Below are 21,456 nucleotides of genomic sequence, written 5' to 3' on the forward strand. Positions count from 1 at the left end.
TTCCCACACCTTGGTTAACATCAAATTCAAGGACTTTTCAATAACTTTCCAGGACCAACTTCCTCAAATTCAAGGACTGCACCTGGCACCATTTACCTACTGTTACCCCTGAATATGTTGTCAAAAAACGATGTTAATTCAATGCAAATTCAAAAGACCGAATGCCATTTCAAGACATGCATCCTGAAATGTTCTGTGCATGACATTAAGCGCTGATTAAACGAAAACTTAATTCACACTCAACATGACTGGCAATTTAGCAGTGGACCTGTGAGAAGGTGACATTCACGTAAAGCGGCTACACATACATTAACTACCTACAGGAAACACTAGCTTTCGGTGCTGAACAAACAAACAAAGATTTCTCTACAGGAGAATGACCAAACTTTTGCAAAGTAAAAGTCAGCATAGGCCCTGTAGAATCAACATAATTTTAAATGAACTTGTGCTGGCAAAATAATGACACGTTGACAGTAGACAAATAATAATATCAATAATACACATATGCATATACACATACAGTACATACATAAAACAGAGGAGCAAAGCCATATAATGAGATTAGAACTATAGATCTCTAGAGAAATCTGGTGTGAGATGATTCTAGCATTTTCCAAGTTTTTTAATCTACTTAATGAAGAGTAATATGAATTTAATTCATTCATAAAGAGAAAAGAAGGCTTTTAACCACTCCACTTACTGTAGTGAATGTGGTATTTTGCTAAAAGTACGACTACATTTATGGCATCAGAGAAATCCAAACTTTAGTTTTCCGCATAAAGTAAAATGGTATCAAAAGAAAGAATGTTAAGTTTGAGATTAATCGTGTTTCTAGTGTCCATGCAAAAACTTTGTGAATGTTGACATGAAAAAACAAATGCTCCTGGAATTCATCTTCTGACTTACAAAAGGTACATGAATCCACATAATGTTTAAATCTTATCTTATTTATTATTTTGAAATGAGTCTCTTTTACTTTAGAAGATATGGGCCATTTGACAAGCCATTGTGGTTTTATAATTTGTATTTGGATGTTTTGTGAAATAATCTCTATTACATCTTTTGTCTCATACCATCAGTGATAATCTTGTTATTACACTTGAAGTCAACTAAGTTAGTCATTCACTTTTAACATGGACATCGAAACAGTCAACTCTGAATATAAAATGACATTTTTGATTAATTGAATTAATGCTAAAGGAATCACTTTGCAGACTTTCTTAAAATCTTTATAAAAACTATCATATCAGATCATATTTTTCAACAAAGGATGAGAAATTTAAAACATTATGACAATCTTTTTCATAGCAATCTTTTGTAAATATTGACTTCCTACCAACTGTGCCCTATTATTCCTTGACTGCGGTCTTCATCCATGTGAAATTTCAAACTCCCCAAAATATTCAAGGACCTTCAAGGACAACTGTCTTTTATGAATGAATGAATGAATGTTCGATTTATATAGCGCCTTTCCAGATTCCCAAGGCGCTTTACACAGTTACAAGTCACAGACAATCAATCACACACACACACACCGGCGAGAAGCGGCAGCCAATTGCGCACAGCGTACTCTCTACCGGAAGCCACAGCCCCGTTTTGCCTGTTTTCAAAAACTTTCCAGGGCCTTGAACTTATTTTTTCAGATTCACAAACTTTCAAGGATTTCAAGGACCCGTGGGAACCCTGGGAGGGGATCCAGCTGGGACGAGGACGGTTTAGAATTAATAATAGTATCAGAAATATAGGCTGAGTCAGGGAGTTGAAAAAGTAGGGAGTGGAGGAGATTACAGGAGGCAGTTGAATAAAAGTGTGGGGGTAGGGGGGCTGTAGGTTGGAGACATGTGTTGACTAGGTGAAACAATGTTTTAGTGTTCCCTTTGTTAGTATCAATTAAACCTGAGTAGTATGTAGATTTTGCTTGGGAGATTTTGTCCTTGTAATATATAATGTGGGTTTTGTGCATTTCCTTATGTATAGTGAGACCGGATCTTTTATAGAGTCTTTCGAGCTGACGGGCTTTAGCTTTCAGTGATCGGAGTTCAGGGGTGAACCATAAGGCAGAGTGAGTGAAAGAAACTGTCCGGGTTTTCACTGGGGCCAGACAGTCCAGGATGCTGGTTAAAGTGTTATTGTAGTGAGTAGTCAATTCATCGGGTGGGGATGAAAAGACTGGGTGTTGAATGTTGTCGAGGCTGGCGGTGAGAACATCTGAATGAATGTTTTTGATATTCCTGAAGGCAATGTAACGTGATGGTTTGGATTTGGACAGACAGAGTGAAAAGTTACAAGTAAGTAGGAAATGGTCAGTTATATGGAGATCAGCAGCTGCGCAGTTAGAAGGGATGAGACCAGAACAACATATTAAGTCCAGAGTATGTCCTTTTGTGTGGGTAGGAAAATTTATGTATTGACTGAAACTGAAATTTTCGAGGAAAGAGGAGAAGTCTTTAGTTCGAGGAAGATGACTGCAGTCCATGTGTATGTTAAAATCCCCCAACAATATCACATTTGGTGACAGGGTGGATAAATGAGTTAGTAGTGAGGCCAGCTCCGTAAGGAAATCCTTGTGCGGTTTAAGGGGACGGTAGACTGTGGCGATGATTGTAGGTGAGGGTCCGGGCAGTTCACACGCCAAGCATTCCATTGAACTGAAAGCAGGGACGCGAACTGAGAGGACTTTCCAGTTCTCACGGTGTAATATTGCGAGACCACCTCCGCGACCTACGCTTCGTGGCTGAGAAATGTAAACAAACCCCAGAGGGGTACAGTCGTTTAGTTGAGAAAAGTCATTGGGTTGTTGCCAGGTTTCCGTTAAACAAAGAAAGTCCAGTTCACGGTCTTTGAGATCCTGCACGAGATGACCCTTGCTCGTAAGTGAGCGGATGTTGAGAAGACCAAACTTAGCGGTGGTGAGGTCGCGCTTGTCGGGAGCGTTAGCCGATCTGGCTAAGCTAGCTAGCGCGCTATGGTTTGGACGCCGGCTGGAGTTCCTGGGAGGGCGGCGGGTAGTAGACCAGAAGGATGGTATTGACGTGGAGCTGTCGACATAAAAATTCCGGCGAGATCCACGATGAATTTACCTCGGGCGAGGCAGAAAAATGATGTCCGGGTGAAAGAACAGCTCTGCAGGTGGAGGTACGGAGTTGTGAAGGTGAAGCCGCAGGAGTTCAGCTGCGGTGTATTGGAGAAGTGCCACCGGCTGATAGAGAAGTGATAGGACAGTAAAAGCAGACCAGATGTACAACTGTCTTACCCGCATAGTGGCACTTGTTACTAGGGTAACCGTGGTTTATCAACAGAGGACAAAAACATTACAATCGAACAATACAGTATTATACCAGAGAGCAGCGGCAGCCAGACGCGCACAGCGTTCACTCACCCGGATGGTTACGACATGAGTCTACCTCTACCCCTACCTCTATGATCTAATAATACCTACTACTATGCTCATGACCCATCGTCTCATCTACCCAGTACTACTAAGAAGACAAGATAGATTTCACACACCCTATGCACACACTAGTTGCTTGAACAGAACACAGCAGCAGCTACAATCTGATACTGGCTCGACAAGGATCCAGAAGCACAGCGCACTATGTTCATGGTCCATTGCCTCAACTGCCAAGTACTCAGACCACCAAACAAACCTGGACTGACCTTCAAAACAATACCTTGCAAGCTTTTCCTTGGGGTCATCAGGAAGGCACCTCCCTTCGTTGGTGTTTCGATGAATTGAGCCCCCAACACCTTCAGAAGGCTCATCAGTGGAGTCTGGCGTCCCAGACCCACCCCCCTCCAAGCTCACAATGTAGCCCATCACAAAATTTACCAACAACCCTGCTATCCTTCTCTTTCGGAATAAGAACACCACCTGCCTTTCGCCAGTCCTTTGGGATAATCCACTTCTTCCACACTATAATCATCAACCTCCATAACAACTTCAAAACATCTGGCGCACTTTTATATAATCTATATGGAACTCCGTTAGGCTCTGGTGCTGAACCTGCTTTTGCCCACCGCACTACATCCTGTACCTCACTCCACTTAAGGGGATTAACATCCATCTTCCACTGTAGGTCACCTACTGGCGGAATATCTGCTGGCAATTTCAACTCACTAGTCCTTTCCTCCCTTGAGCACACCTTCTAAAAGTGCCCCTCAAGCTCCTTCTTTCCTACCTTTAGGTTCCCTGACTTCTCCTGACTAAACAATGTTTTAACAAATCTAAACGGATCCTTAAAGAATGCCTCTCTAGCGCGCTTTTTCTTCTTCCTTCTTTTCCTCATAGCTTCTGCTCTCCGCAATTTCCCTAACTTACTTTTCAACTCGTCTTGCAGTAACTCAATGCCCTCTCTTTCCTGCTCATTACCCCGCTTCCACTGCTTCCTCAATAACCTTGACTCCTTGACAAGTTTTCCTATTTCTACCTGCCTCCTTGATTTACAAACAGCCTTACTCTTCTGCACAACACCAAATCTTGCCACACCATAATCATAGATAACTTTACCTAGCCTGTTCAACTTGCTTTCCGCTGTTCCCTTCAACCCTTCCAACATCCCTTTCAAATCATCATTAACACTCCTCCACAATATTTTATCACCTGCCCCTGGCCATTTAACCTTCGATCTGTACCCTAACCCTTTCTCTTCCCTTTTGCTTTTAAAATATAATTTTACTTAATTATATTGAAGGCAAAAGTTATATGTACTTAAATTAATTATTTAGTTTTTCTTCATACATATAAAATTTGGAGTAGGGTTTACTTAAAAAAAAAAACTTTTTTCCATGTATAAACAGCAAGTAAATTGAACAAACTGCCAAATATATTGCTTATTACAGTATTGTTTTCTTTTTACAGTATTATTTTTGTGATACAAAACATTAATTTATATGTTACATGCTGTGAAACCAAAGGATTGCACATATTGTGAAGAAGCGAGAAAACTTGCTCCTTTTATTGCTGCAGCAATAACTCCAACACACACGAACAGTGTGTCACTATCACACAAGAGATGAACACTTCACTCTTATGAACACCTATATAAAACGCAATCTTATTCACCTCTCTATTCTAGCTACTAGACACGGTAACAGTGCCTAAGATGAACTCAAGTGGGTAGATGAATGCCCCGCCCCCTACTAAACTACAATAACTCCAGGCCTAGCCTGCGACGCTACAATGTATAAAGCTTTAAATATTCTTAAAATATTCACATATTGATAAAATAAATAAAGACTTCAGCATCTAAACTACATAACTAAGACGTTAACACACTTGAACCTAAAGTACATTCAAATGATATCTACACTGTTAATACTTTAATGGTGACCATCCGTATTTCTGAACGTAAATTGCTAATCCCAGTTAGCACAAGTTACTTTGCTAATATTTCTCTCAGGCAGGTCAATAATCCGAACTGGAAATAAACTAACATTGCCTGAGTTAAGCTAATCGTTTGGTTCGATAACTTGGCAGGCTCATCTCACATCTAAACATAACGTTTATTTTTAAAGTGGAAAATGTATGTTAAACTGTACGTTAAATCTCCGATGCACTCTGTGTGAAAATCGTTTGACTTGTTGACATCACTGCGCATGCGTGGATCCTGCAAGAGACCTTTTACTTGCTGTTTTCAGTTTTGCATCTCACAAAAAGATGTGCAAAAACGTTGTAAATTTTACTTTGCCATTTAGACTAAAATTTACAAACGTATTTGAAGACAAACAATTACAAAGAAACACCAAGTATTGCATATAATTTTATGTGAAATTCTTAAGTAACTAGACTGTACTAGATTATTCTTTTAGATAGTGTGACGATGGGAGGCAGCAGACGGAAGAGACACAGTTCCGCTGGTTTTCCAACAACGTCACGTTTATTGTGAACAGATATTGCGCAATAGCGCACGAGAAACATGTAAACACACACGTAAACATGTAGACTCAGACGAGCACAGGACACTGCGCGAGCGCACATTAAATAGACAAACCACATAAGCCCCACGTGATTACGAGACGAGCCACAGGTGAGACGAATTATCACAAGACACAACCAAACACACGGAGATCCACAGATGCAGACGAGTACACAAGGACAATGTAAACACACGCCCAAAAGGGAGGGACCGGGGTCCTCAACGTGACAGATAGTACTTAAATAAACTTAATAATATTTACAAAGTCAAAAAATAGTTTTTTTTACAGTGTAGGTAATTAAGACTGAAAAGGTTTTTAAACTTTAGTTTTCGTCTGAACAGCTAATTAGCTAATTAGGCAAGCCAAGGGCGACAGTGGCAAGGAAAAACTCCCTAAGGGCATGAGGAAGAAACCTTGAGAGGAACCAAGACTCAGGGGGGGAATCCTACAAAATAATTTTTTCCTCCCAATTGGCCCAAACTAGAGATTGATATGAGCCGGCCCACCGGGAATCCTCCCGAATCTCCCGATTAGCCACTCCGGCTCTGCTAATCAATATATGTATATATGCATGTGTGTGTGTGTGTGTGTATTATATATACACACACACACACACACACACACACACATATATACATACATACATATATATATATATACATATAGGGCAGTCATGGCCTAGCGGTTAGGGAACTGGTCTTGTGACCGGAGGGTGCACGATATGGCGATATAAAATCGTGAATGGCAATGACGAGTGGAGAATCGCAGGCGATCTACCAAATTAGAGAAATCGTATAGATCGCCTTTGCCAATCAGCGCAATGACTTTTTTTGCTGACGCGGCAGACGTAGGGCGTAGGACTGACCAATCACAGCGAACTGTGCGTCTTCCACGCCTCCATGTTGTGTTTGTAAAAACTAAAAACTGCGTGGACAACGATGGCTGAAATCCAAATCGAGGAGCTACTGAAGAAAAGGAAATCCACCTCTGTAATATGGAATTGGTTTGGGTTTTCATCCACTGACAAAGACCAAACTTCACCTATATGTAGGGTGTGCAAAGAAAATGTTAAATCGTCCGATGCTAATACAACTAATTTATTTAGTCACTTGAGACGTAGGCATCTCAAGGAATATGCCGAAAGCAACACCATGCGGGCAGCCGCCTCACAAGCTGCGGTCTCGGTGGCAAAACCGAAGCAAACAACGCTAACCCAGGCATTTCAAAAAGGCACCACGTATGACAAGTCCAGTAAGCGGTGGAGCGAGATAACGGACACTGTTACGTACTATCTAGCTAAGGACATGGTTCCTTTCACGGCAGTGGAGGACGAGGGATTTAAACGCCTTATGAAAGTACTTGACCCCCGCTACGAGGTACCAAGCAGGAAATTTTTTTCCAACACTGCAATGCCACATCTATACACAGAGTGCAGACAGAAGTTAGAACATCAAATACAAAAAGTGCAGTTCTTCGCAACAACCAGTGATCTGTGGTCTAGCCGCACATCTGAGCCTTATTTAAGCTTGACCATCCACTACATCGACAAGTGGAAGCTCTGCAGCGCGACTCTGCAAGCAACATACTTCCCAGATGATCACACGGGGGAGCTCATCGCGCAAGGGCTGAGAGACGCACTTAAAAGTTGGGGACTCCGTGAGGAGAACATGACTTGCATGACCACAGACAGTGGGACCAACATGGTGAAGGCCCTCCAGCTTAACAACTGGACTCGTCTTCCCTGTTTTGGGCATAGGCTGCACCTAGCCACTGGTGAGTAAACGTTATAAATTAATAATGCATGTCTGTTAAGATGTTTTCAGTACGTATCCGGAACAGATTATAAATAACAGTGATGGGGTGTCTATGATTAAATAGTTAATATTATTTTTATAATATCTATAGTACATTCTACCCACTGCTTATTGCTCTTCTGGTCAGATGCTAGACCACATTTCGTTGCCTGTACTCGTACATGTGCAATGACAATAAATTGAATCTCATCTCATCTCAAATGTTTCTTCACATATAATAACAATAATATATATTATTATAATGATGCTGATAATCATAAAAATTCTGAATGATAAAATATGAGCATTGCAACACTTTTAATGTTAATAATTAATGGCATATTAAAATGTTCATTTTGTTATTTTGGTTTATTTCGGTCATTGCATCTTACTAATGAAATACTGTGCTCTTTTTTCATAGAAAACAGTGCCAAAGATCATAGAGTTGTTTGTGTGACATCTGTCTGCAAAAAAAATAGTCAGTGCGTTCTCCTTCAGCTGGAAGAAGAAGAGGGATTTGGCTCAAGCTCAAACAGAGCTGAAACTCCCACAAAAAAAACTCAAAACAGAGTCGCCAACCAGATGGGGTTCCAGACTTGCCATGATCGAGAGAGTGTTGGAGCAAGAAAGTGCCATCTCGCAGGTCCTGAAAGCTGACAAGAAGACACGGCAGTTGGCACCATCATGGCAAGATATTGAAGTCATGGAGTGTGTTAAGAAGGCCCTTGGCCCTCTAAGAGATTTCACTGATGACCTGCTCGACATGGCTTCGCTTTTGGATCCAAGGTTCAAGAGACAGTACATTGACAGTGACAAGACAGAGGAAATACAAGCCAGAGCTGTTTCTGAGATCGAGTCCTTATTGAGCACAGCACAGCATTCATTGCCCACCTCCACTTCGCAGAGTGATCCTGGGGCAGAATGCCAACCCCCACCAAAGAAAGCACAAAAGAAAACATTAGGCAGCCTTTTGAAAATATCAGGTGCTGCATCTGCAGCTGGCACAACAGCTTCCACCCCATCTATAAGAGAGGCAATCGAGGGGGAAATGAAGGCATATCTTTCCACTCCACATGCAGACAGTGAGATGGATCCTCTGGAATGGTGGAAAGTCCACGAAGGAAACTTTCCACGAGTTAGCCAACTAGCTCAGAAATACCTGTGCATTCCAGCAACAAGCGCTCCCTCTGAACGAGTCTTCAGCACAGGTGGCAACATAGTAACTTGCCAAAGGGCTACTCTCAAGCCAGATAAGGTGAACAAATTGATTTTTCTGACTAAAAATCTGTGATGGGGAAACTGTGAATTTCTCCTTTTTATCAGGAGCAGTTTGATATTTCTATGTTGAAAACTTGCACTAATACAGTTCTCAGTTTGCTTTGGACAATTTTTTTAAGCTATTTTGTGTTTGTGTTCTTCAATGTTTCATATTTTACTTTATTTTTTATATTCTATGAGAATGTTCTTTTTATCAGAGTGATGTTCATTTTATCAGAGTGAGAATGTTTACTTTATCAGTGAAGATGTTTAATTTATCACAGTAATGTTTACCTACTTAATCATGTTTACCTACTTAATTCACTTATTTTGTTCTTAATTATATTCTAATAGTGCACTTTATCAATGTAACGTGTGTTGTTTAAATTTTTTGTTTACAATGTTTGCACATGGAAAATTGCAATACCGCTCATTAAAATCTGCTTAAAAAGAAAGCTTTTTGTAGCCCCAATTTTTTTTTTATTTTGGATGGAAAATCGTGATAAAAAAATCGTGATACAATTTTTTTCCCATATCGCCCACCCCTAATATATATATATATATATATATATATATATATATATATATATATATATATATATATATATATATATATATATATATTATATATATATATATATACACACACACACACACACTACCGTTCAAAAGTTTGGGGTCACTTACAAATGTTCTTATTTTTGATAGAAAAGCAGTTTTTTTTCCAATTTAGCTAACATTAAATGCATCAAAAATACACTCTATACATTATTACTGTGGTAAATGACTATTCTAGCTATAAATATCTGGTTTTTAATGCAATATCTACATAGATGTATGGAGACCCATTTCCAACAACCATCACTCCAGTCTTCTAATGGTACATTGTGTTTGCTAACTCTGTAAGGAGGCTATTGGATATTTAGAAAACCCTTGTGCAAGTAGGTTAGCACAGCTTAAAACAGTTTTGCTGATTAGAGAAGCTATAAAACTGACCTTCCTTTGAGCTAGTTGAGAATCTGGAGCATTACAATTGTTGGTTCAATTAAACTCACAAAATGACCAGAAAAAAACAACTTTCAATTGAAACTCGACAGTCTATTCTTGTTCTGAGAAATGAAGTCTATTCCATGCGAGACATTGCCAAGAAACTGAAGATTTCCTACAATGGTGTGTACTACTCCCTTCAGAGGAGAGCACAGACAGGCTCTAACCAGAGTAGAAGGAGAAGTGGAAGGCCCCGCTGCACAACTGAGCAAGAAAACAAGTACATTAGAGTCTCCAGTTTGAGAAATCGACGCCTCACAGGTCCTCAACTGGCAGCTTCATTTAAATAGTACCCGCAAAACGCCAGTGTCAACGTCTACAGTGAAGAGGCGACTCCGGGATGCTGGCCTTCAGGGCAGAGTGGCAAAGAAAAAGCCATATCTGGCTAATAAAAGAAAAAGATTAATATGGGCAAAAGAACAGACATTGGACAGAGGAAGATTGGAAAAAAGTGTTATAGACAGATGAATCAAAGTTTGAGGTGTTTGGATCACACAGACGAACATTTGTGAGACGCAGAACAACTGAAAAGATGCTGGATGAGTGCCTGACACCATCTGTCAAACATGGTGGAGGTAATGTGATGGTCTGGGGTTGCTTTGGTGCTGGTAAAGTGGGAGATTTGAACAAGGTAAAAGGGATTTTGAATAAGGAAGGCTATCACTCCATTTTGCAACACCATGCCATACCCTGTGGACAGCGTTTGATTGGAGCCAATTTCATCCTGCAACAGGACAATGACCCAAAGCACACCTCCAAATTATGCACAAACTATTTAGAGAAGAAGCAGGCAGCTGGTGTTTTATCGGTAATGGAGTGGCCAGCACAGTCACCAATCAAACTTGTGGGAGCAGCTTTTGGAAGCATGGGGTGAAATTTCTCCAGATTACCTCAGCAAATTAACAGCTAGAATGCCAAAGGTCTGCAATGCTGTAATTGCTGCTAAGGGAGCATTCTTTGGCGAAAGCAAAGTTTAAAGTAGAAAATTATTTCAAATAAAAAAAAAAAAACATTATTTCTGCCTTGTCAATGTCTGGACTATATTTCTATTCATTTTGCAACTCATTTGATAAATAAAAGTATGAGATTTCAGGGAAAACACAAAATTGTCTAGGTGACCCCAAACTTTTGAACGGTAGTGTGTGTGTGTGTGTATATATATATGTGTATATATATATATATATGTGTATGTGTATATATATATAAGTTTGAGGTGTTTGGATCACACAGACGGACATTTGTGAGACGCAGAACAACTGAAAAGATGCTGGATATTATATATATATATATATATATATATATATATATATATATAATAATATCCAGCATCTTTTCAGTTGTTCTGCGTCTCACAAATGTCCGTCTGTGTGATCCAAACACCTCAAACTTTGATTCGTCTGTCCATAACACATTTTTCCAATCTTCCTCTGTCCAATGTCTGTGTTCTTTTGCCCATATTAATATTTTTCTTTTATTAGCCAGATATGGCTTTTTCTTTGCCACTGTGCCCTGAAGGCCAGCATCCCGGAGTCACCTCTTCACTGTAGACGTTGACACTGGCGTTTTGAGGGTGTGTGTGTGTGTGTGTGTAATATATATATATATTTATTTATTTATTAGGCCTGTGTTGAAAAAATCAATTTTCCGATTCAGAATCGATTCGCATAAGATGATCTGATAATCGATTCGTACGTCCAAAGATAGATTTTTTAGTAATCTTTTACCCCCGCCTCGTCACTGAATTCACGCAGGCGTGCTCGGTCTAACTAACTGTAAAACAACATGGCGTCGGACAGTGACGGTAACGACGATAGTCAAATCGGCAATCTAAAAGCAGGACAGTTTATCCAGTGTCAGTGACTATTTACAGTTAGTCCATGTCACTGACAGTTTACCCAGTGTTTTTACAATTTAAAAAAGTTAAAAATGTTCTTGTAACGTTGGGCGCAAGGCGATGGACGAGACATAATCCTTTGCACTTTCCAAATCGTTTATTACATTTACCAAAGCGCAGACAGCGCACATAAAACACATTTACATAGAACATGTGTGACTCAAACAACGACGAGCACAGGACGCTGCGCGAACACACATTAAATAGACAAACCACATAAACCCCACGTGATGACGAGACGAGTCACAGGTGAGGATTATAACAAGACGCACCCGCACCCGCGGAGATACGCAGACGAGTAGACGCAGACAACGTTAACACACGCCCAACAGGGAGGGGTTGGGGACCGTAACGTGACAGTTCTGTTATTATATTCACACTTTAAAGAAAAATACACGTTTACATTTTATAATTTCAGTTTATTAAGTGTGAGCACTTTTAAAATAAAAATGCATTTGGTAGCAACAGCTTTTGGGTGACTTCTTAATTATTTCAATCATAATAATAATGCACTGGTTAGTGTCCCAGTAGGAGTCCACTGTTGCAGATATAGACACCTCAAAGATGTCCTCTGTTTATTGTCCAGCCGTCAGTAACTACCAACTACCAGTAACTATTTGCTGATTAATATCGATATAATACTAGTTTTAACATGTTGCTTCTGTACATAGTCAGGAAACAGCTCAAATACATTTTTAATAACACTAAACCCCGAATTGGATCGAATCGGATCGAATCGATTAAATCGGATTAAATCGATTCTTAATCTTCAGAATCGGATCGATTCTTGGAATTTGAATCGATACCCAGCCCTAATATATATATATATATATATATATATATATATATATATATATATATATATATATATATATATATATATATATATATTGTGAAATAAGTATTTGATACACCATAAAAAGAAACTTAATATTTGGTACAGAAACCTTTGTTTGCAATTACAGAGATGAGACGTTTCCTGTAGTTCTTGACAAGGTTTGCACACACTGCAGCAGGGATTTTGGCCCACTCCTCCATACAGATCTCCTCCAGAGCCTTCAGGTTTCGTGGCTGTCGCTGGGCCACACGGACTTTAAGCTCCCTCCAAAGATTTTCTATTGGATTCAGGTCTGGAGACTGGCAAGGCCACTCCAGGACCTTAAGATGTTTCCTACGGAGCCACTCTTTAGTTGCCCTGGCTGTGGGTTTTTGGTTGATATCATGCTGGAAGACCCAGCCACGACCCATCTTCAGTGCTCTTACTGAGGGAAGGAGGTTGTTGGCCAAAATCACGATACATGGCCTCATCCATCCTTCCCACAACACGGTGCAGTCGTCCTGTCCCCTTTGCAGAAAAGCATCCCCAAAGAATGATGTTTCCACCGCCATGCTTCACAGTTGGGATGGTGTTCTTGGGGTTGTACTCATCATTCTTCTTCCTCCAAACATGATGAGTGGAGTTTAAACCAAAAAGTTATATTTTTGTCTCATCAGACCACATGACCTTCTCCTATTCCTCCTCTGGATCATTCAGATAGTCATGTGCAAACTTCAGACGGGCTTTGACATGCGTTAGCTTGAGGAAGGGCACCTTGCGTGCATTGCAGGATTTAAATCCTTGACGGCGTAGAGTGTTACTGATTGTTTTCTTTGAGACTGTGGCGGATGGACCAGGCTGATCATTTACATTATTTAATCTAGCTGCTTGAAAACTTCAAATGTGAATGCACAAGACAGACAATACGAGACACAAACATTACAATTTTTCACTGTACAGTATACACAATGAAACTTTATACAAAACAAAATTCAAACACTGACAACAGCATAATACCATACACGCTCACACACACGCGCGGGTGCGTGCGCGCGCGCACACACACACACACACACACACACACACACACACACACACACACACACACACACACACACACACACACACACACACAAGGCCATTTTCCTGTTTTTCAATTCACACTCCAGCTCAAGCTCAACCCCTTTCAGTTCTGCTACTTTCTCTCTGAAACGCTTTCTCAGGATGTTTGATTTTGTGATCACCTGGGCCATCAGGGTTCCTGCTTTCCCTTCGGCTTGTTCAGCAAGTAAATGATTATTATAACTGGTTTATACTTGATGCGTCGCGAGCGGCGCGAGGGTCCGCGCGGCGAAAATGACGCAATCGCGGTGGCTTCGCCTGTGCGTGAGCGGCTCACGCGCTGTCGATTCGCGAGGTCGTGCACCTCTCGAATTTTGTAACTTCGCATGGGCCGCGCTTCAGCACAATGAACAAAGTCATGTTTGCAGGGTTCATTCACCTTTATAAGGTGGAATTAAAGCACTTGTACGTCACTTTAAAGGTCCATTTCAATATTTCCCAGCACCTTAAACTTAATTAGGTTAAATATTTATACATATACTCGAAATTATTCGCTTTTTTACATTATTTAATGGTGTTTTATTTTCAAAACGCCCAATCTTAACGTCTTCACTTTCTCTCATGTTTCGTCCTGGAATTACAAGAGGCTCGTATTTGTTAACCTAATACAAGAGAACTGTTCAGTCAGACAGATATTTGTTGTGAAACGAAGTAGTTACAATTTCAAGCATTTTCAAATACTTTAGCCTAAATTCCAGCACTTTTCAAACCTGAAACACAAAGCAACATTAAAATTCACCAGGTAAATGTTCCTTTCCCTGTTTTTGAGGAGTGTTTCTTTACACTACCCTATATCATTTCGGAGAACACTGCAACGCTTCCGCCATTCGCGGAGGTTCGTGCGCTACGGTCATTCGCGAAAGTATAAACCAGGCTTGAAGGCAGAATCAGGGAACATGGTTTTAAACAATGAGTCAGTTCCTTCGTTGGATCTGTATGCCTGGTGACTCTGTTTTTAGCGCCCATATTACCTCAGCCTTCAAAGTATTGGTAAAGCCGCATACAGCGTGAATGCGACGTAGAGCAGAGCTCGACTGAATGGTTCTCTTGTTGTACTGCTGGCCGTTGCAGTAGCGCCAGCAGCAGGGCAAAACGTTGATATAACTGTGCATTCACACCGAAAGCGACGAGAGCAACACGGCGACCGGAAGTCATTCATTTTCAATGAGAGTGAGCGACACCCAGCGACGCGATGGTGAGCGACGCGACGCGAATTGAGCGAATCAAGCGACGCGAACAAGTTGAGCTCGGCTCAACTTTATGCAAATGAGCAGTGACGCGCGGCGGCGACTACCAATCAGAAAGTATATTTGCACCCTACTCCGAAACCGCACCTCTGACTTTGGTTCCTACTGATTATTTGTTCGGATTGCAAAATGCAGGAGAGATTGATAGTGGCTGTCTCTGGATGTCCCGCACTTTACGAGGTGTCACTGTTTATTTACAGTACAAAATGTTTATTTTTGGAGGGAATACTGTTCATTTGTTAAAAAACATCTGCAATAAATTAGCATATACCCTATTATTGGTTATGATTTTTTAATTCCTGTTTAATCTTTGGGTCTGGGGTAAAAAGTAAAAAAAATTACATAAACATTTTAGGTTTATATACTACACACACACTATGTTTTATACATGCACTCCTTTATAATCATGTGTCCTGTCATCAATAGATTAAAATAAATAAATACTGCGTCCTGCTTTAAAAACGTGATTTGCATATCTGTCACGTGCTGCATGCCGGCGATGTTGGACCCCAGGCGACGCGATGCTGGCGACTCGGCGACGGAGAGCGATTTTATCGCTTTCGGTGTGAACGCAGTTACAGGCTGCTGCTGACGAGCCTCGCTGGTATCAGCTCTGAGCCACCAGGAATATTTCAGGTCTTCCAACCATTTCTGGCTAAATTTGCATTTCCCCATCTCTCTGAACAGACATTAACGTACATACAGCCCGCATGAAAATTCAATCCCGCCACTATAACAACTACGGGTGTTCGTTAAGCCCGGAATACTTGCGAGCAATACTGCGAAGGTTGTGCACTGCACGGCTACCGATTTCCGCCCCCGAAGTTGAACACATGCCTGACGGAATTATTCCTCCCTAAATTTAGCTCCGCAAATTTAAGACATTGTGGTTGAAAATTTAAGACAAAATAAGACTTTTCAAGGCCTTATTTTACAAAAATGAAATTTAATACCATTTAAGACTTTTTAAGGACTGATTATGTTTAGCATTGGTCAGTGTGCTCTGGTTAACATTGTTAGTGTAGTTACGTTAATGTTAGTCTAACACACTCAGCTGTACTTACCATATTCGTGCTGTACTTGTAGTGTGTGTGCTAAGTTTTTGCTAATAAAAGAGCAAAGTCAAGGACATGCATGACTCTTATTTGCTGATATGAGAGTCTCATTTAAGCATGACAATTCTGAAGGCAAGGGGTGCAGTCATGTCAAGAATGACATCATTTCTGTCACACGCTACAATATAAACATTTGCTGCATTCGAGTGTGATGGTGTATATGACTGTGGTTGTGACTGTATGGTATGATAGAACTAGAACTCCAGTATGAATGTCTATGCTACTACACAAGTGCAAACTTTACTCAGATACTGTATGCTGAGCATTGTGAGACTGAGGTCAAATTTCTTACATGTACAAATAAAACTTAATTTTTGAATACCTGTTCTCAACCTACTACAGAGTTGGAAAAAACAATGAGCATTCAAATTCTGTGAAATGCTACTTGGCCTGCTCGGTAACTGACTTTTGCATTTTGTTTTGATTGTTTCAAAGGAAACATGAGAATACAATTTTACATACCCAAATTTCTCTCCAACCACTGGTGGCCCTCCAAGAGCTGATCTATCAATGCAAAATAATGTGTGTTGGCTTCATCAGGCATTACCCAGCCTCCTGTGGCTATCTCCAGCTGGCCTCTTTCTATCAGTCTTCCAAAAAAAAGAGACAAACAATTCAAACAATCTTCCATGCCTCTGGCAGAAGGCCTATGTATGAAGAAAAGTATCTGTCCACCCACTGAGTGATAGGAATTATACAAAATTATGAATAAATAAAATGGGAAAAGAACAGCAAATAAAAGTACAAAGAAGTCTTACTTTTTAACGGCATCCCTCTTCTGGATATCAGTGTTGTCCCACCATTTGGAAAAGTAGGAAATCTCAGACCAAATCATTTTCCGCCGCTCATCTTCATGCAACTTCACAACCATGTTGTTCAGAATATGCTGGGTCTGGTCTCTGTAGTAATCATCAAATGTCTTCAGCCAGCCTGATCAAAACAAGAAATCAATAGCATGGTTTCATTAATAGCTACATTAATTATTATTGATAAGTTACATGTTACATATTTATTTAATATGAAAATAAGACACTGGACACAAAACATAGGAAGCAAACTGTTTCAGTTCCAGTGTAGGTCTGTAAGAGAATATATGGAACCCAAAATGAAAATGTAGATTTATAGACACATTTCTCAATCAGCAAGATAGATTTTAGACTCATTACACTTCAGAAGATAACAAATTTTTACATTTATTTTCTTTAATAAAAACCTGATGAGAGAAACACTGATCATTCAATATTCACTTATTGTTTCTGAAATGAAGCAATATGATTGATCCTCAGATAACCAACAATGATGTTTGAAAGTATGTTTCATTTTCTTAAAGCAATTCTAAGACCTATTTTCTCACAGCACATAATTTAAACAGCATAAAAACAACTGTTAACATTAATATTTTTAAATAATGTTATCAGAGTCACCTCACTGTGTAGAAGCAGCCATTGTCAAAATACACCTAATGATTAATATTTAGCAGCACATTTCCAATTCAATAAATAATATCAAGCAGTAGATATAAAGCATCAGTTATTTTAGTGTGAAGTTCATAAAAATATTGCATTTAAGGTTCTGCTTAAATTTGTAATTGTAATTCTATCTTTAACTGTGTACTGGACAGGAGGGTTGGTAGGGTTCAAATCTGTTTAAATTATTTAAATCTGTTTACAATCCTTTCTCAATTTAAAAGAGAAACTGCAAAACTAATACGCTCTAAGATGAATGGCAACTTAAAAATACCTTTTTGGACACTGTAGATCAGGCTACTACACACATGATCAATTCAAGCCAGGAACAAAGGGCAGTGACCTAGCCAGCCTTTAGTGACATGTTTGTGTATGTGTGCTGCTTGTGTCCCAGCTGTGCAAGTCAGACCTGTCTGAAGCTGAAACATTAACTTACCTCCTGGCACATTCATGAAACTGGATTAAACTGCACCAGTGTGGCAGTGCTGGTACGTTTAACTACAACTAACCCTGGTCAATTAAATGATAAAGTTGTGATGGTTGTAGACATATAAATATGTGATCAATGGGATGAAAGTTTGCAAATATGTATTTTACATCAGCACAGTTCAACCCCAAAAGTAGCAGTGATCACTTACAGATTCTGAATTCAGTGTTTTAAACTAATTGTGTGCTATGGGCAATAACAATATGCAAATTTGTGCCACTTTCACCTAGTCTCAAATTAGAAAAACATTGTGAACATTTATCATTATCCTTTTGCAAAGCAGCAATGCAGTTATAAAAACACATTGTGCTATTATCAGCTTGCAAATTTTCTGCATGAACAACCTATTATAGGCTGAAAATGACATGACAGAATAATCTATCATATTATAAAAATCTATCAAATACCATAGGATATAAGCAATACTCCTAATTGAATATTTGTTCCATATTTGTTTAAATAATTTAGACTTGTAACCAGACATGGTTACAAAAGCTTAAAAACCACTCTAGAATGCATTTCCTTACAGAAGAAAAATAAAGAGTCAGAACTCAAATGTGGAAGCAGAGACATTACACATTGGCTTTTGCCCACATAAACTAATGGTGCTATTAACAAAAAAACATGTGGAAGATAAAAGATTTGTCTATTGCATCAATTAGCTGAATTAGGCCCTTACACAGAGGTGAACAAAGGCTTGACTAAAAAGTGAAACTTCAATCAAATTTGGACAGGTGGTGAATATACAAAAACTAATTTTTATATCTACAACACAACAAGGATAAATGTACCTTACCAGGGTCATTATGTGAATGGGGCACAATAACCACTTGTAAAGGTTCCTTGTCCCATTCATTCTCCTCATACGAGATATCAAAGCCTTGCTTCCATACTCCCCCATCAGGGTTATCAAAGCTGAGCATGTCATACACATGCAACATCTGAAATAGTGTTTTATTTAAGAAATAGTGGTTGTTAAGCATGCAATTCCATATTACAAAATGAAACAAAGTTTCACCAGATTTCACGATGTTGCAAAACTTGCCCTGATGCTAATCTTTATTAAAATATTTTATTAATATATATAATTAGATTATATATTTATATATATATATATCAATCATTTGGGTAGAATTTTAAGCAGTCCCAGTCAGAAAGTTCAAAAACATCTCCAACAGATCCAAGGAATGACTCAGTCCAGAAAAGCTCAAATGAACAGTGAGCATGAGATATGACCAACAGGTTGTGCTGCTGCTACTACTACTAGTAATTTAATTTTAGACTCTTCTCTCACTCCTCTTGTCTTACAAGCACATGTAAATAGATGCATGAATGAACAATAAAATAACATTTAAAAACAAGATGCCGTATTGTGAAATGTTACCTTTTAAAACTATGCTAAATATAAACTTTTATTATTAGCTTAATACATCTGGGCATAAACAACAGAATGTGTAATGAGTTGGTCCTGTTATGCTTTTTCCTACCTGTACTTCATCTGCTGCTTTGGAATATGTTTGAGCAGAAAACTGACAATCCTCAGAGGGAATGGGCACCCAAACTGGAGCAAAGTGTAGCAAGTCCACCAATCTCTGGCTCACGTTTCCAGATTCCAGAGGCCCTTTGTCATTGCTCACTGACTTCCTCAGGTTAATTGCTGAATCTCTAATGTTAGCAATGATCTTGTTGTTCTCTGCAAGCAATCTTTCCAAATGATCTATTTTGTCCTGGAGGATGACCAATTGCCCCTGGAAAAGAATGAAAAAGGGGGGGGTATTTTAGCATACATTTTGACACTTGTCTGAAACATATTTTCTGGTTACACTTTCTAAGTGTTAATAAAACAACTTAGAAATAGAAATCATACATTGCTTAGCCTGCAAAATGTGATCCAGAATTACTTTAACTTTTTTTTACATGTAGTTACATTGTTACCTTTACATTTGCCTTCATTTCATGAAGCTAAATGGTTTTGCCTATTCTTCCTACTAGTCCAACAATTGGGCTCTGGGCTTCAGTAAACTTCTGAATGCAGATTTTCAGGTTTCGCCGGCTCATAGGATTACAAAAGTCTCACGGCCATAAGTTGTTAGGTGACACTGTTGTGGACATTAACATTCTCTACAGAATATTCAGCAGATATAAGCAAGCTAAAACGTAATGATCCTTAACAAAATCTTACCATGACGTGCTGAGGCTGTAAATCTCAGATGTTTCAACACTGACCAACGGTTAAATATTTTACAAACTAGAACTATAAATGTATCGGTTTTAACATGCATTTTATCAGTCGCAACGATAACATGCAGTCTTACATTCAAATATGGGCTACTCTGTGTCGCAAACTTTATTATATCCGTTAAAACCAACACGAAGCTTCAAAATGTACTTACGTTCTGTAATCTCTCTCCATTAATGGGGTTTTTGATATGGTCCAACTGAAGGTGATCCAACATTAGATACAATGAGAATACCAGCACACAGAATATAGCACTGCCAAAAACCGTGAACTGTCTGCTGATTTTCATTTCTGTCTTGTATTGCAGTGAAAATGATGTTAAAGTCAATAATTATCCTGTCCTTTCAAATGAAAGTTGCAGTGTTCTATTTGAAAGTTGACATGTGCCATGCGCGTTATGGCCCCATGAACAATCAAACTAACGTCGGAAACGCACGAGGAAGTGCTACTTTTCGCAAATAAAAGTTTTTCCGAGAGTATTGCAATCGTCCAAAACCAAAAAACAATATGCTATGTTTGGTGGCCAACCACTGACTAGTCTTCGTAGTACGTAGTCGTCGCCAAAGTTTTAACCATGCGGAAGTGTTTGTGTGATTCAGCAAATCGTGACGGTCAAAACCCTACAAAAAACTAACGACCCTGCCTCCAACTTTAGGAACTCATTTTGCGTTACCAATAACCAAGAAATATAGATCAGACTGAGAAAATGCGCCACCTACCGATTGCTAACTTCGATGTGCCGTGATGATGACAGTCTTTCTTTCCCAACACTGCACACATGCAACTAAATACAGTGTCTCTGTTCGAAATAGCCTACTACACACTGCATACTGCACTCAGTATATACTGGATACTGCATACTGGTCCTCGTAGTAGTATGCAGTAGTTTCCAGTAGCCTATGCGGCAAAAGCAAAGAATATTTCGGGGTCACGTGAACGTATAGCCACCAGAGATTAGCGCTTCTTTTGAAGTCTCAAAATGTCGGACTATTTATTGGTTTTTAGAAGATACCATGAGAGAAGGCAGAGAAGAAAGATTTTAACAGCTACCTTTAT

General features: G+C 39.4%; 1 protein-coding gene across 2 annotated transcripts in view; it reads right to left on the reverse strand.

The window, feature by feature from the left end:
- The window catches only part of man2a1 (mannosidase, alpha, class 2A, member 1), an 81,804-nt gene extending 60,747 nt beyond the window's left edge, over positions 1-21,057 (reverse strand). Inside the window, exons 1-5 of one of the 2 annotated variants that reach the window (XM_076988264.1) lie at positions 20,555-21,057; positions 19,649-19,909; positions 18,958-19,102; positions 16,967-17,138; positions 16,671-16,798 (exon numbers count right to left, since the gene is read on the reverse strand). In XM_076988264.1, the coding sequence (XP_076844379.1) occupies positions 16,671-16,798; positions 16,967-17,138; positions 18,958-19,102; positions 19,649-19,909; positions 20,555-20,689 (841 nt within the window). In that variant the 5' untranslated portion in view covers positions 20,690-21,057. Of the gene's footprint in view, positions 1-16,670; positions 16,799-16,966; positions 17,139-18,957; positions 19,103-19,648; positions 19,910-20,554 lie in introns of those variants that run through there. The other variant, XM_076988265.1, reaches the window with a different exon arrangement.
- Positions 21,058-21,456: the final 399 nt, after the last annotated feature.

This window comes from Brachyhypopomus gauderio, unplaced genomic scaffold (assembly GCF_052324685.1).
Source record: "Brachyhypopomus gauderio isolate BG-103 unplaced genomic scaffold, BGAUD_0.2 sc61, whole genome shotgun sequence".
Lineage (NCBI taxonomy): Eukaryota > Metazoa > Chordata > Actinopteri > Gymnotiformes > Hypopomidae > Brachyhypopomus > Brachyhypopomus gauderio.